Source organism: Protopterus annectens, chromosome 2.part0 (assembly GCF_019279795.1).
Source record: "Protopterus annectens isolate FY-2018-M chromosome 2.part0, PAN1.0, whole genome shotgun sequence".
Classification (NCBI taxonomy): domain Eukaryota; kingdom Metazoa; phylum Chordata; order Ceratodontiformes; family Protopteridae; genus Protopterus; species Protopterus annectens.
Genome location: NC_056728.1, coordinates 916,039,540 through 916,053,206, shown reverse-complemented (window position 1 = coordinate 916,053,206; position 13,667 = coordinate 916,039,540). Strand labels below are relative to the sequence as shown.

The following is a 13,667-nucleotide window of genomic DNA, read 5'->3' as shown; positions in this document are numbered from 1 at the left end:
CAATTACCTCCTTTTTCCTGGATGAGAACCCTTTAATGATGAGGTGTGCCACGTAGAAGGACTTCCTGACTACTGTGGTGATGTGACTATCAAAGGAGGGACTACTGTTCACCTGGGTCCCAAGGTCTCTTATCACACATTCAGTGTTAAGTAGATTGCTGCCTATGTGGTAGTTCATGGGTACAGAGTTTTTACCAAAGGGGATGACACTGTACTTTTTGGCATTGAGCTTGAGGCCATGGCTCTGACACCAGGCATCTGACTCAGCAAGGCCCTTCTGTAGGATGTCCACATCATTTGTGGACTTAACTATGGCTCCTAGTTTGCAGTCATCTGCAAACTTCGTTAGCCAGAGGCCTTCTGTGTTAGCCTGTACTTAAGAGAAGTAGATACCAAATAGGACAGGTCCCAGGACGGAACCCTGTGGTACTCCACTTGTCACTGCTTTGAGGTCAGATTTGGAGTCTGCAACTTTTACAGTGTGGGTTCTGTCAGTGAGCCAGTTGGCAACCCATCTTGTGATGTAGGGATTTATACCTAGTTTAGTGAGTTTATCTATAATTCCAGAATGGGGGATGGTGTTGAAAGCCTTGGCAAGGTCAAGATAGGCTGTGTGAACCACCTTACCCTCATCTATGACTTTGGTGACTGCCTCAAAGAAGTCGAACAGGTTCACGAGGCATGATCTGCCTTTCACAAACCCGAACTGGGTGGGATCCAGAGTTTGGAGGTTACCAATGTCTTTGTTTATGAGTTCCATGATGATATGTTCCATGGCCTTGCAGACCAGGCTCATCAGGCTAATAGGTGGATAGTTCCTGGGATCAGTGGTGGCTCCTCCTTTGTGGAGTGGGATAACTGTTGCTGTGCACCATTCAGTGGGCACAAAGCCTGATGCAAGGCTATTATTGAACATGGTGCTTAAGTGGGGAGCCAGTTCGTTCTGAAGTTTGTGTAAAACGCAGCCTGGGATGTTGTCCAGTCCCATGGATGCTGTGTTTTTGGCTTTAGAGAGTGCAGCTTTTACCTGCATAGTTGTGACTACAGAGACTCTGCATTCTCCCTGTATAGATATGGGCCCTTTAGGGGGTGAGGGGGGTAAAGTTAGCAATATCAGTTGGCTCTGTAATTTTCGTGCTTTTGTGCTGTAACTCAGAGCAGATCTGGGTGTTGCCATCGAGATTCTTGACATAGCTATAGAATGCTTTGTGGTTGTCCTTAGAATTAGTGGTGATTTTGTTTTCGTAGCTAGCTTTGGAGGATCTTATAAGGGATCTCAACTTCTTACTGAGGCTGACCAGGGAGCTCCTCCACTCATGGGATTTTACTCTCTTTTGCAACAGTTTCTTCCTTCTGTTGTACAGTTTGTTTATGGCAGGGGACCACCAGATTGGCTTCCTTTTTTTGGAGGATAGCATCTTGGTTCTGTTTGAGATAATACGATCCATGCACTCGTGTAAGTGCTTATAGAGTGCATTTGTGTAGGATTCATCAGTTGTAACTGTATTGTCCAGCTGCATAGGTGTCATGAAGTTTATCACTTCAGTTTTAAGAAGCATGAAGTTGGCTTTGGAGAAATGTTTTACCATGGTTTCCTTAATGGAAGGTGGGGGCAGGATGTGGATATCAAAGGTGATTAGCTTATGGTCAGATTGGACCAACAAGGAGTTGACTTCAGGTTGGAACACCAGTCACTCATGTTAGCAATGACTAGGTCTAGGATATTGTTGCCCTTGGTGGGGGCGTGGATAAGTTGATCCAGGGCATTGGAGTTTATGAATTCCAGAACGCGTTGAGCTAAGTTGTTGGTACACGAGTAGTTTTCCCAGTTAATGGTGGGATAGTTGAAGTCGCCCATTATTAGGGTGCTTGGTTGAACCCTAATATTTTCCAATACGTCAAGAAAAGAAGAGTGGGAATCCTGGGGCATGGTGGGGATCTTTAGCAATCTACAATTTGGATTGCAGTTTTGCCCAGAGTTAGTTGCACATGGATAACCTCGGATGCATTATGCTGAGCAGCTAGCCTGGGGGTGTGGTTATCCTTAATGAATATGGACACACCTCCGCCTTTGGTGCTTTGGTCCAGGTTACATGGCCGAAAAGTGTGGTATGAGTTATAGCCAGGTAGTGCAGGGGTGCTCTCTGAAGCCTTGAACCAAGTCACAGTCACTGCACAGATATCGATGTTCTCCATTTTAAGGAGTGCCTCGAGTGAGTGCATTTTGAGATTTAGACTTCTAGCATTGAGTAGCATTACCCTCAGTTTTTGCTTGCCTGTTCCTGTTATGGTGGTGAATTTGTTATTTAAACCTTGCCTAAAAAAGGCACTATAGGGGCAGCAAGAGCCTTAGCCAGTATCCAGAATCCCAGGGGCGACAGGTGCAGGCCATCTGTGGCAAAGCATCGTGGTCTGTCAACCATGTCATCCCAAGCAGACAGATACTGGATCCCCTTAGAATGACACCAGAAGCTTAGCCAATTGCTTGAAGTCAATCATTTTGTCCTTGTACTGCAGTATCATTCGATGCAATGGCAGAATGCTACTTAGGGCTAGGGTTATACCTGCCTGGGCTACAAGATCGGAGAGCTCTTCCATGTCTCTTTTCATGTTGTCCAGGGAGGTACATCTCAGGTCATTCACACCAACATGGACAATGACAGAGTCATATTTGTAATATGTTGTGGAGTGACCTGAGTGCATAGGTTATGTGGCAGATCCTGGCACCCAACAGGCAGCTGACAGTAACCTTCTCCTTGTTTAGCCTGGTGAGTGGGACATCAGTTTGCCTGACTATAGAGTCACCTATGACTAGTGTGTTGGGTACGTTGTTTTGCCTTATTGGCTGTGGTTGAGTGGCACACTGAGTCTGTGGGCTATGTATCATTTGGATTGTGTTGGGGGATGGAGGTTGCTTGTGTTTCTGCTTTGGAGGTATTTGCTGCTTAGACAGATTATTACTGAGAGCCTCCGCAAATGTTTTTGTGTTACTATGTGTGGATTTTGGTGGCACAGATTTAGTGAGACTATGTGATGAGTGTGGTGTGGTGCAAATGTTTACCTTCTCCTCATGACTGTCAAGTTCAGTCTTGGTTGGAGAGAGCTTTACCTCCAGTTTGGTTAGATAAGTGCATCTCTCACAGGTTATAGTGTTGGGTGGTCTTTCTCCCATCATTCCTGTCTCAAACAGCATCCTTTACTTCCAAGTTGTTTTAAAGCTACCTTGCACATATTGTGCGTATTGTGTATAGCTTACATATCCTATCCCTCTTCTCTTCTGTTCACTCCTTTCTTTCTAATTAGGAATGATGAAACAATATTCCTCAATACTGAAAACACCTCCTTATATGTACAGCATCTAATTTAACTATTCCCTTCTCTCTCCTTCTTTACATGCAAGTCAACTTACACTATAGCTGAATAATGAAAACCTTTAGTGGATATATTTCAAGTATTGTATTAATTGCATTATATGTAATGTTTGTTATTGTTTTACTTCTTCCCTGAGCATCTGCTACAGTGCTAAATATGTCTTTAATTTTTGCTGTGTTCTTTCATCAGTAGTGTACTGTTTTGTTTTGCCTATTGGCCTTGTAATGGCTGAGAACAAAAAAAACAAAAAAACAGAGCAATAAATAAATAAATAAATGCATTTGGCCTAAAAGCAGTTTACTTTGTCCAGGTCCCCTTCAATAAACACACCACACCAAATGGTATTTAACAACCTTTATTAAACTTCCATAAACATAACTATATGGAACAACATTTTAATTTATTACTCACAGCATGAACATCCATATAACCATTTACTAGGGCAGCAGAAACTCACTCACCCTAACCATATAAGCAGCATCCTCACCTGTGCTCACTTACTTTTACTTAACAAGCAACATCTCACTGCTCACTTTCTTTCCCCAACTCATTGAATTAAACCCCCCCCCTTACCACGGTAATGTAACCATGGTCACCCTAACCAAATAAGCAGTGTCCTCACCTTTGCTTGCTTACTTTTACTTATCAAACAGTGTCCCCGTGCTCACGTTCATTCCTCAACCTATTGAATTAAACATCCAACACCAGAGAGGGAACAGAAGAGGGACAAGCCTGCCCTTCTTCTCCTCCCAAAAGCCTACCACAAGCTGTTCTCTCTTATCCACTCCAGAACCTTCACCAAACCCTCCTAAAACAAACCTAAGTGAACATTAAAGAGGTCCAAATGAAAATAATTCAGGTGTAGTTCATCCAATCTGAAATAAACTGGATCCCTGTCATCAACATCCCAATGCCCTGTCATATAAATACCTAAAGCCACCAGTTGCTTAACTAGCCTACAATTAACAAACTGATGAACCCTCTCCAAAGCCAAAATAACTTTGGTACCACCACCAACAACACAATACACAGACCTGGGTATAACATCTCTAAAACTAACAGATCCTCACTGAACCTAATTACTAACTGTAGTTTCAGAATTATTCCCAGATCAGTACCTGCCCAATGTACCACAAAGACTCTAAGAAGCCCAATGTCACACATAACAATGCAAACCCAATTGTGTGTCATCCATCTTAGCAACAGCCCCCTTTGCCACCCAGTGGATATAAGAATAACCAAAATGAAATTCCATTTCCTAATACAAGAAAATTAATTCAATATTAAGCCAAAACCATGCCCAATTATCTACTATACGAAAATAAAGCATTTAATGACCAACAACCTACCCTCTTAATGGCTTTAATTGATCTGCATTCTCTCTCTAAATTTGATACCCTTCCAATGTGCAATGAATGAGTGAAAAACCTATCTACCAAAAAAAAAAAAAAACACCGAAAAGCTCTCCTTGTCATATATACAAACTTATTTCACGTCATCACTTTGTCCCCTACTGATCAAAATGAAGTCCTGAGGACTCCCAGTATTAGACCACAGCAACTTCTTAGCCCAACCCACTGGACACAACCTATCATTTCATCATCCATCAGTCTTCACACAATCCACCGTACCCCAACCCTTCAACATACGAACCACAGTTCAAGATTTAGTAAAGTCATGTAACACTACCACCTGAGCACCTATACTAATCACAACTAAGTCCACCTTGACCGACTGAACTGCCTTACTTTTTTCCCAAGCTTGAACCAAATATTTCAACCACAATCATTCTGACCAATCTCCTTCCTCAGCAAGTAGCTGAAACACAATTTAAAATCTTGCAAAACTCTACCATACACCTTCCTTTTAAAGCTGCCCGGGATTCCTGTACCAAGCATCTGATCATTCCAAGCCAACCTCACACACCTCATCTGGCAACACCATCAGCTTGTACCAATGCTAGCTTGCACAAACAAAAATTAACCCTTTTCGCCTGTAACATCTCCTGCTAGACCTTCAATGCCAGCCAAATTGGAACTAACTCCAAACAAGTAATATCCCTCATGCAATCACCCTTCCTTCTTGATAGTAAGTGAACCATAAACCATTTCCCACTAAAATATGCCCCTACCCCAATACTTACTGCCACATTTGTAAATGATTACAATTCACCTTGAAGAACCCAATTCACCTGACAAAAGCCATACCATTAAACTGCTACAAAAAAGACAACCACAATGCTAAATCAGCATACACCAATGTATTAACTCTCACCCAGTGATATTTGCTTTTCCCTGCATTCATCAAAAAAGGTCATGAACCCACAGAAGAAATGACCCAGGTAAACTACAAGATATACAAAATTCAGGAGCCTGAAGAGCTCTAAGACATCCTTAATCTGCACATTGTCATAGGTCCATAGATCTGTACTAGGCTAACTGAACTTCTGGGCCATTTTAAGCTTAGCCAGTTACCCCATGTAAGAATCAAACCCTGCATGTTGTGTCTATAAGGTAAGCACCTTAATCATTATACCAACCTCCCACCCCTTGTCCTTGGATTTCACCCATCAAATCTTTTCTTTCAGCATGTTAGCTTTACATCTGGTAAACAAAATAAACATGAACTGCATCCATTAGCAATGCCACACAAGCAATGCCTTGCTTGGGCCTGAGAAACCAGGGAAATACTGCCCAGTTCAGCTATCTGGAATTTTGTAAATAATTATATGTTACTTGAAAATATTAATATGAGATATATAGAAATGTGACACTGCCAGCTTGTCTTACAAATGTAAGAGAACTATATGTTATGTGTATATTAAACTAATAGTGCAGAAGTGTGTGTTGAACTGTATGTTATGTACTGAGCTTCAAGAATGTGTCCACAGTGTACCCTACTGAAATAGAACAGAAATGTATCTAAACTATATACCTGTGCAAATGTATGTTTTAATAGTAAAAGGTGGAACATACAGAGTTATCTTGCAAAACTTCAAGAAAATAAGTGGAAAAGTAAAGTGTTTTATGATTGTGTTAATCCTCAGTAAGCAGACACAATGTCTAGAGCTAGAGGTTTTTCTACTGTCTTGAAACAGAAATAATTACTAGGTTTCAAATGGAAGTGTTTAATTATTTTATGACTTCCATGTTCTGCAAACTTCTGAGAGATATGTACTTCTCACAGGAAGATGTTAAAAATTATGTTAGTTTCTGTTAACCTGGAAACAGAAGGTAGGTGACAAAGAGTGATGTCATCCAGGCTAACCCAGTAGAACTCTCTCAGAGAGAAAGTCTGTGCATTTTTTATCTTGTCTTGGATCTAGAAACATCCATTCAGCAATTCTGCCTGTGTGTTCCTCTGTAAGTAAGAGTTAGGCATAGTATTTCTTTTAGAGCTAGACAGGAATATAGTAAAGATTATTTTAGATGTTTTCTGTATTTATTTGAGACTGTCCTGCAATGTTGCTTTAAAATATTTCCTGTGATTCTGAATGCTGTAGTTACTGTGTTGTTTGAGTACTGTTCTTTTATTATTCATTATTAAATATATTTAAACCTTGTAATTGTGGCTGGTTTGTTTAGCAATATTTAAGCTCTTAGAGTACTTGCATATATATATATATATATATATATATATATATATATATATATATATATATATAGTGACACTGTATAGGCCCCTCCAATAGCCTTAACAGTCTTGGTCACACTTGCCATTTGGATAATAGCAACATTACACAGTAGGATTGGGCACCCTTTGTAAGGGGCTTAGAATACCTGATAAGTAGTGGTTGGTGGCAGTGATAACTACCTTATAGTCTGGGCAGAAGGGGGCATAGCTAGTAAACCTGTGCCAGCCTTCCCCAGGAGTGTCTGTGTGTTTGCATATAAATCAAATCTCAAAGCGCATGTGTGTGTGTGTGTGTGTGTGTGTGTGTGTGTGTGTGTGTGTGTGTGTGTGTGTGTGTGTCAGCTACTTGGCAGGGACATGAAACACTGGTTGGACAGAGAGGGTGCTGGAAGTTTTGGCTTGACCTCTTGGCTGAGATCCTAACCCTATAGCTGTGCCAGTGGGGAGTCTTATTGGGGATCTGGAGAAAGAGGCAGAAACCAGCCCCAGAGTGACTGTGATATCTGTGTGCTCTTAAGGGAAATTGTAATTTACTGTATGTGCACTTGTAATCCTCCCAATGTGTACATCCCTCACCATTGCCAGTGGTGAGAATTAAAGCTCCTTGATTACTGGACCAGTGCAGGGGTATCATATGGCCTTCTAACCTCTACCTAACCAATAGAGCACCCAGTTCCTCACACATCCCCAAACTATTTTTAGTGTGAAGTAAATAACATGCACCTGATGATATCAAGAATGCTTCACAATCAGGATTCTCTTAGTCAGTTTAGCATATTGTTTTGTTTCACCTTCCAATGCTCTGTCAAACCCTTCACCTACTCTTAAAAAAGACATACAAATAAAATACTGCCATCTAGCTGCCCACCTGCTGCTGCCAATTCCAATGGAGAGCTGTGCTAAACCTCTCAAAGTAGCAGGCCACCGTACATTCCATCAGCATAGCCTTGTCAAAGTAAAACTGAAACCCAACTACTATTCCCAACCATGACCTCTCTTCCTTCCAAACTGGTAATAAATAAAAAATGGATTCAATATTTCCCTTCACCAACTATGGGTCCATAAACTCCCAAGTGACCTGCATTGCATCATCCAAAGACTCATAACTGACTTTTATGTAATCTCCCGAAATAAAATCATTCACATAATTTCCCTCCGGATAAGACATATGGTGAATCAAATGAAATTCCCTGTCACCTTCTTAGGAATCAACCTCATCAGAGAAACTTTAAATCTGTTAAAGGGAGAAATATTAAACAGACCCAATAACCTGCTCACCCAAATTTCCTACTCCACCAGGCCTTCCAAAATCTATTCCTTCTCCTGCAAGGAATGCAGACTCCTAAAAAATGATCCCTCCAATCTGTTCTGGTCAGATTACTAAATTCTGTGGTTAATACAGTATTAGAGATGGCACAAGAGACCAAGGCTCAAACTTTAGCAATTTTATTTTTAGCTTTTAACAATTAAGGTTGTGACAAAAATAAACAATTGACTAGTCAACATGCAAAATCTAACCTATAACCCATCACATCAACATGCAAAACCTAACCTATAACCTATCACATTAACAATTATAAAAACTGTTAAATCATGTACTTACAAGCATATGCAAAAAGAAAATCATCTTTGCCACTGATAGGGGGACTCCAAACCTATTCAGTACAGCTATCTGTTCAGTCAAGACAGGGCCGACACTGGCAGGCAATGCTGTATGCTCAGTTCAGGCTCTTGCTTCAATCAGATCCGGATGATGATGAGTTCCAATCTATTGCCAACCTCTGAGCCTTTTATAGGTTTGAACATGCCATAGGGTCAATAAGTTCAGCTGATGACACCTAGGCCAATAGTTTAATCATTCAGCTGATGACACCTAGGCCAATAGTTTAATCATAAACTGTTGGCTGATGACATTTAGATCACCAGTTTAGACTATTTTAGAAAATTACAAATCATTTCCTGAGTTGTCAACAAGTCCCGTAATGTCTAGTTTTATGTCTAGTTTTATACATTACTTCCTCCTTTCAGAAGGCCGTTGGCCCACAAACTTGTGGTATAGTTCCTCTTTGAAATCCCCCTCTGTCTGGTAAACAACTTTTAAACTGGCAAACAACTTCAAGGGTTAACTAAAGTTCAGTTATACCAGCATCAGTGTGCAAGGCTTGCCTTTGAAGCATAACTCTTTCAGGTTTCATGCATGTATATAACATTAAGCAGCATATCATGTATTTATTCAATTAACAGCATATCAATCTAACATCAAGCACACATATAAACACACAGCAGTTCAATAGCTTAGGGCATCAAAGATCAGGTAAACTGTGTGGATCCGTCACACAAACCCACCCTTGATTTAATATAAAATCCCCCCAGAAAACCTATCTATTAATTTATCTGCATTAAAGGGACAGCATACCCCCATCCCAACCCCCAACTTAAATTGGAGCTGTTAGCAGAGCCAGTTATCTACCATAGTGGTTTAAATTTGAATTGGCTGCTTTTTCATCAAAGAGGAGGAGTACTGGCAGTAATGCAGTATCTGATGAAAGGGAGGAGACTTCCTAGATGAATTTTAATTGGCTGCTTTTTACTTTAAAGGTGAGGAGTACTGGCAGTAATGTGGGATCTGATGAAGGGTCTATGAGTTGAAAGCGCTTATCCCTGTTTTCATTCCTGCGCTGTTTTATGCCATTTTATTGTTTTACTAGTCAATAGATGTTTCTTTGTGGTGGTCTAGCTCTGCTGGTTTTCTAAAAATGTGTGGATGGATGCTGTAGTGAACTAGAACTGTACATATTATATATGCATATATAGTTATGTAACAGCTCTGTGTCTGAGTTCATGTATCTTTTGAAATGAAACTGTTTTTCTTAAGTATGTCATTTTCTTCATTTACAGTTATATGAACTTTGAAAAGACATGATAGAAACATAAACAAAAGTTCATATATGACTTTGAAACCCAACATCAAAGGATATATGAGCAAAAGTCCTATTTTATGGGATTGCAAACCAGCAAATGAAGCTCAATGTAATGAGACTCAAAGAAATGGTTCATGATAAAGTAAGAAATCCCTAGTTATAAAATTATCTGATTTTTACAATACCTTCTGTCAGATGTTCCATTTACCATTTATACTACCTAGCTCTGTCAACAGTGACTAACAGCCTGCTCAGAAAATGAGAGATAAGTCCCTTCTCTTATGTTGTTAAACTTACTTTTATAATAAGCAAACAGATGAAAACTAACAAAGTTAGTTATACCACACAAACGTGGCAACTTAATTGTAGTATTTAAGTATTTCTGATGTGTATACAACAGTTCTGTAACAATGGAAGACCTTATATTTTATTACTATAAAACTCACACTGTTCATGGATTCACTAATCTATAAAAATGGCTTGTAGTTTTAGTTAATGCACATTCCACCTTATGCCATGATGCATCACTGTTTAATGGCAGAAGATATACCATATGGAGAAGAATACTTTTTCGTGTGAGCTAAAGCTCTGTCATTATTAAAATACCACATAGCCTTATTCTTGATCATTCTTTATTGCAAACATAAAATACAGTATCTAATTTTTGTTAGTAGTGAACAATACGTAACACTTGTTAAATCGCATTATCATGTTTCTCATAAAGAAGGTGCATGAAACACAATTTGTATGTGTACTTACAATTTGTAGGGGTATTTACCGACATGAAGCACAATTTCTATGTGTACTTACCGACATCAAACACAATTTGTATGGGTACTTACCAACTGCAGATGCTGCTTTTGTTTTGTTCTTTACATAGATATGGCTAGCTGGGTCATCACCTACTAAAATGACACTCAAGTGAGGTCTGGCTTTTCCCTCTGAAACCCACATTTCTATTTCCATCTGCACTTCTTTATGAATTTGTTTTGCCAGTTCATTCCCAGAGATAATTATAGCTTCATGGCTGTGAGGAAGGAAACAGCAAAAACTGATTTAGATACTTTTAGTGTGAAGTAAATAACATGCAGCTGATGATAACAAGAATGCTTCAAAATCAGGATTCTCTTAGTCAGTTTGGCATATTGTTTTGTTTCTTAACAGGGCTTCACTTTTGATTGTGAGATTGATTTGGTCAGTATACATTCATATTTAATTATTTTCCTCATAACAGTTTCAGAAATAACACCTTTCTTTCACAAGTACTTAATTATACTCTCATGTATGGATGGCATGGACTCTAGTCTTTGGTTGGGATTGATTGATAAAATGAAGCATAATATGCCATTTTTTATGTAAACTGAAATAATAAGACAGACAGTATATAACGGGTGAGTGAGTTGCCTGTTGTATAGACACATTTTTGCAGTAGCTATGCCAGTGAACACAAGGGAGACATGAAAATGTTTAGAACATTTGAAGAGATCAATTAAATATTTTGCAATACAGTGATGCTGCCAGGAGCAATTATACCCAAACAGTTTTAGCTTAAGCATTCATAAAATATTGGTTTTGATATATTTATTATTGCATAATGATATTTTAAATTTATTATGGATGGCATCAAAGTGAAAGTGAATGGCAGAAGAATACCAACAAACTTAGTAATTTTCTACAAGTAATTAGACAATGTTTAAAATGTTATTAACAGGCATTTGACTAAAAATTTAACTTTTGTCTTTCTTTGACTATTTTGAGCAAAGCAGCAAAGACATCACTGGTTAACTAACTAACTCTACAAAAATATACTGTAGTTGTGTGGCAAAACCAAATAAACTGATAAAGGCAGTAAAATAATGTAAGTAAATGTAGAAAAATGTATATTGCGATACCTGGAACTGCCCACATGGGATGTAGTAATGAACCATTTCATTAGCATAACTGGTGTTACAGCAACTACACTGCAAATTATCAAGAGATACTTGTAGTCCACAACTAGCAAGATTAGTGGCTTATGCTTTGAAATGAGAAAAGTAAAAAAGCAGAGGAACTGTTTACAAGATTAAGAAATGGTCAAAGAATGCTGAATCCAAATCAATGCAGTAGTATAGGGCAGGAATAAAAATTCAACAAAACCCAATCAGAAAAAGCAATGGTTGAACTAAAATACAGCTCCAGATGACATACAACCATTTCAGGTATGACAACAAGTGCAATTTTAAACACTGAGCTCACTTCAACGAGGAGTACTTGAAAAAATGTACAGATAAAGTATGCAAATGCTTCTTTATTATTCATTACACAGAATATTTAAAGGGCCTCCATGTATTGCTTTGCTGCAGCCTCTACAAGTCCATTACACTGAAGTTAGCCAATCCAGAGTTATCCGCAGTATATAAGAATTAGTAGCTTATTTGCAGTATAGCAACAGCATCATTAACTGTCGATATTTCAGGTTGCTTCAGAAATAGGTTTATGAACACTGTTAAGCTTATTATTTCATAGAAATGAGCAACACTGTGCATTAACAAGTTGTTGTTGTTGTGTCTTTCGGCTTTTCCCAGTTAGGGGTCGCCACAGCGGAACTCCGATCCGCTAATGATTGGCAGTGGATTTTTATGTGACGAGTTGCCAGCCCTGACGCACAACCTTCAATGAAGGTACGCCCATTCACGTCATGTCTCCTCACAGAAGACACTCTAGCTGAGAATCGAACGGGACACCGTCTTGCTATGAGGTGACAACGCTACCGCAGCACCACCACCGCACTGTGCATTAACAAGTGTAGCATATAAAATAAAACCACTATTTATTAAAAAATCATTATTTTGAAAGACAGATAAACAAGGGTCAATTGGCATTAGACTACAGGAGTAGAATCCAAAGAATGTTGTAACATACTTTCAAATCCCTACTAAAAGATCTCCTAGTTAAAACTTGGATATGTTCCTGTACATAACCAGACTAATTTCACCTGTTCCTGACTTTCAGCATCCCTAGATCACAGGTATATTGTGTAGTTTCACTTAGTGCATAGTACTGTGAACCAGGTGTTTAGGACACCTTTATAGTTTGTTTGTCTATAGAAACTTCTTTTTGAAATTATGCTCAAGCAATTGTATATTTGTTGTATAATATCTTGTTTAATTGTTTCTCAATATTCTAACCACTGTATGCTGCATCATTTGTAAAACTCTGATTTTAATAATTTTATATGTGCTATGCTCTTTGTACAAAAAAGCTATATTTATATATTTTTTTATTATTTGTATTATTTTTTATACTTTTTTTACTATGTATCTGGAGCTTTTCTTCCTGGGCCTCTGCTGAAAACAATCACCTTGTGTCCAGTCAGGCTAACCTGGTAAACACGTGGAAAATAAATAAATGTGCTTCTAATAAGTTTTTATGAGAGCAGTCAAAAATTCAAATGTTTAGGGTTACAGAGCAGGCAGTTACCAAATATTGTGGAAGTCCTACAGCTGAAGTCTCCAAAATGCTACAGTGATGCTGAACAAATGGTGTGTGGAGGACTAGTGGGATTACTTGTACCCTATCTAGCCTTCACAACATTTTTGAAGTATTTATTCTGTAATCCCATGATTATGCTGAATATAGTCACTGTTTTGGAACTGTGACTATCTACACTGCAGCTGATACACACATGATATCACCACATCGGCCTTTCAACTAATTTGTTAAGCAGGTAAGGAAACTTTGCCCAAATACCTCCTTTCTTCT

The 13,667-nt window shown here is 38.8% G+C and overlaps 1 protein-coding gene across 1 annotated transcript in view; it reads right to left on the bottom strand.

Moving 5' to 3' along the window:
• MTHFD2L (methylenetetrahydrofolate dehydrogenase (NADP+ dependent) 2 like) overlaps window positions 1–13,667 on the bottom strand; it is a 1,043,973-nt gene that overhangs the window by 1,018,626 nt on the left and 11,680 nt on the right. The window contains exon 2 of the mRNA XM_044061163.1: window positions 10,769–10,953. Within this exon, the coding sequence (XP_043917098.1) occupies window positions 10,769–10,953 (185 nt within the window). The remainder of the gene's footprint in view (window positions 1–10,768; window positions 10,954–13,667) is intronic.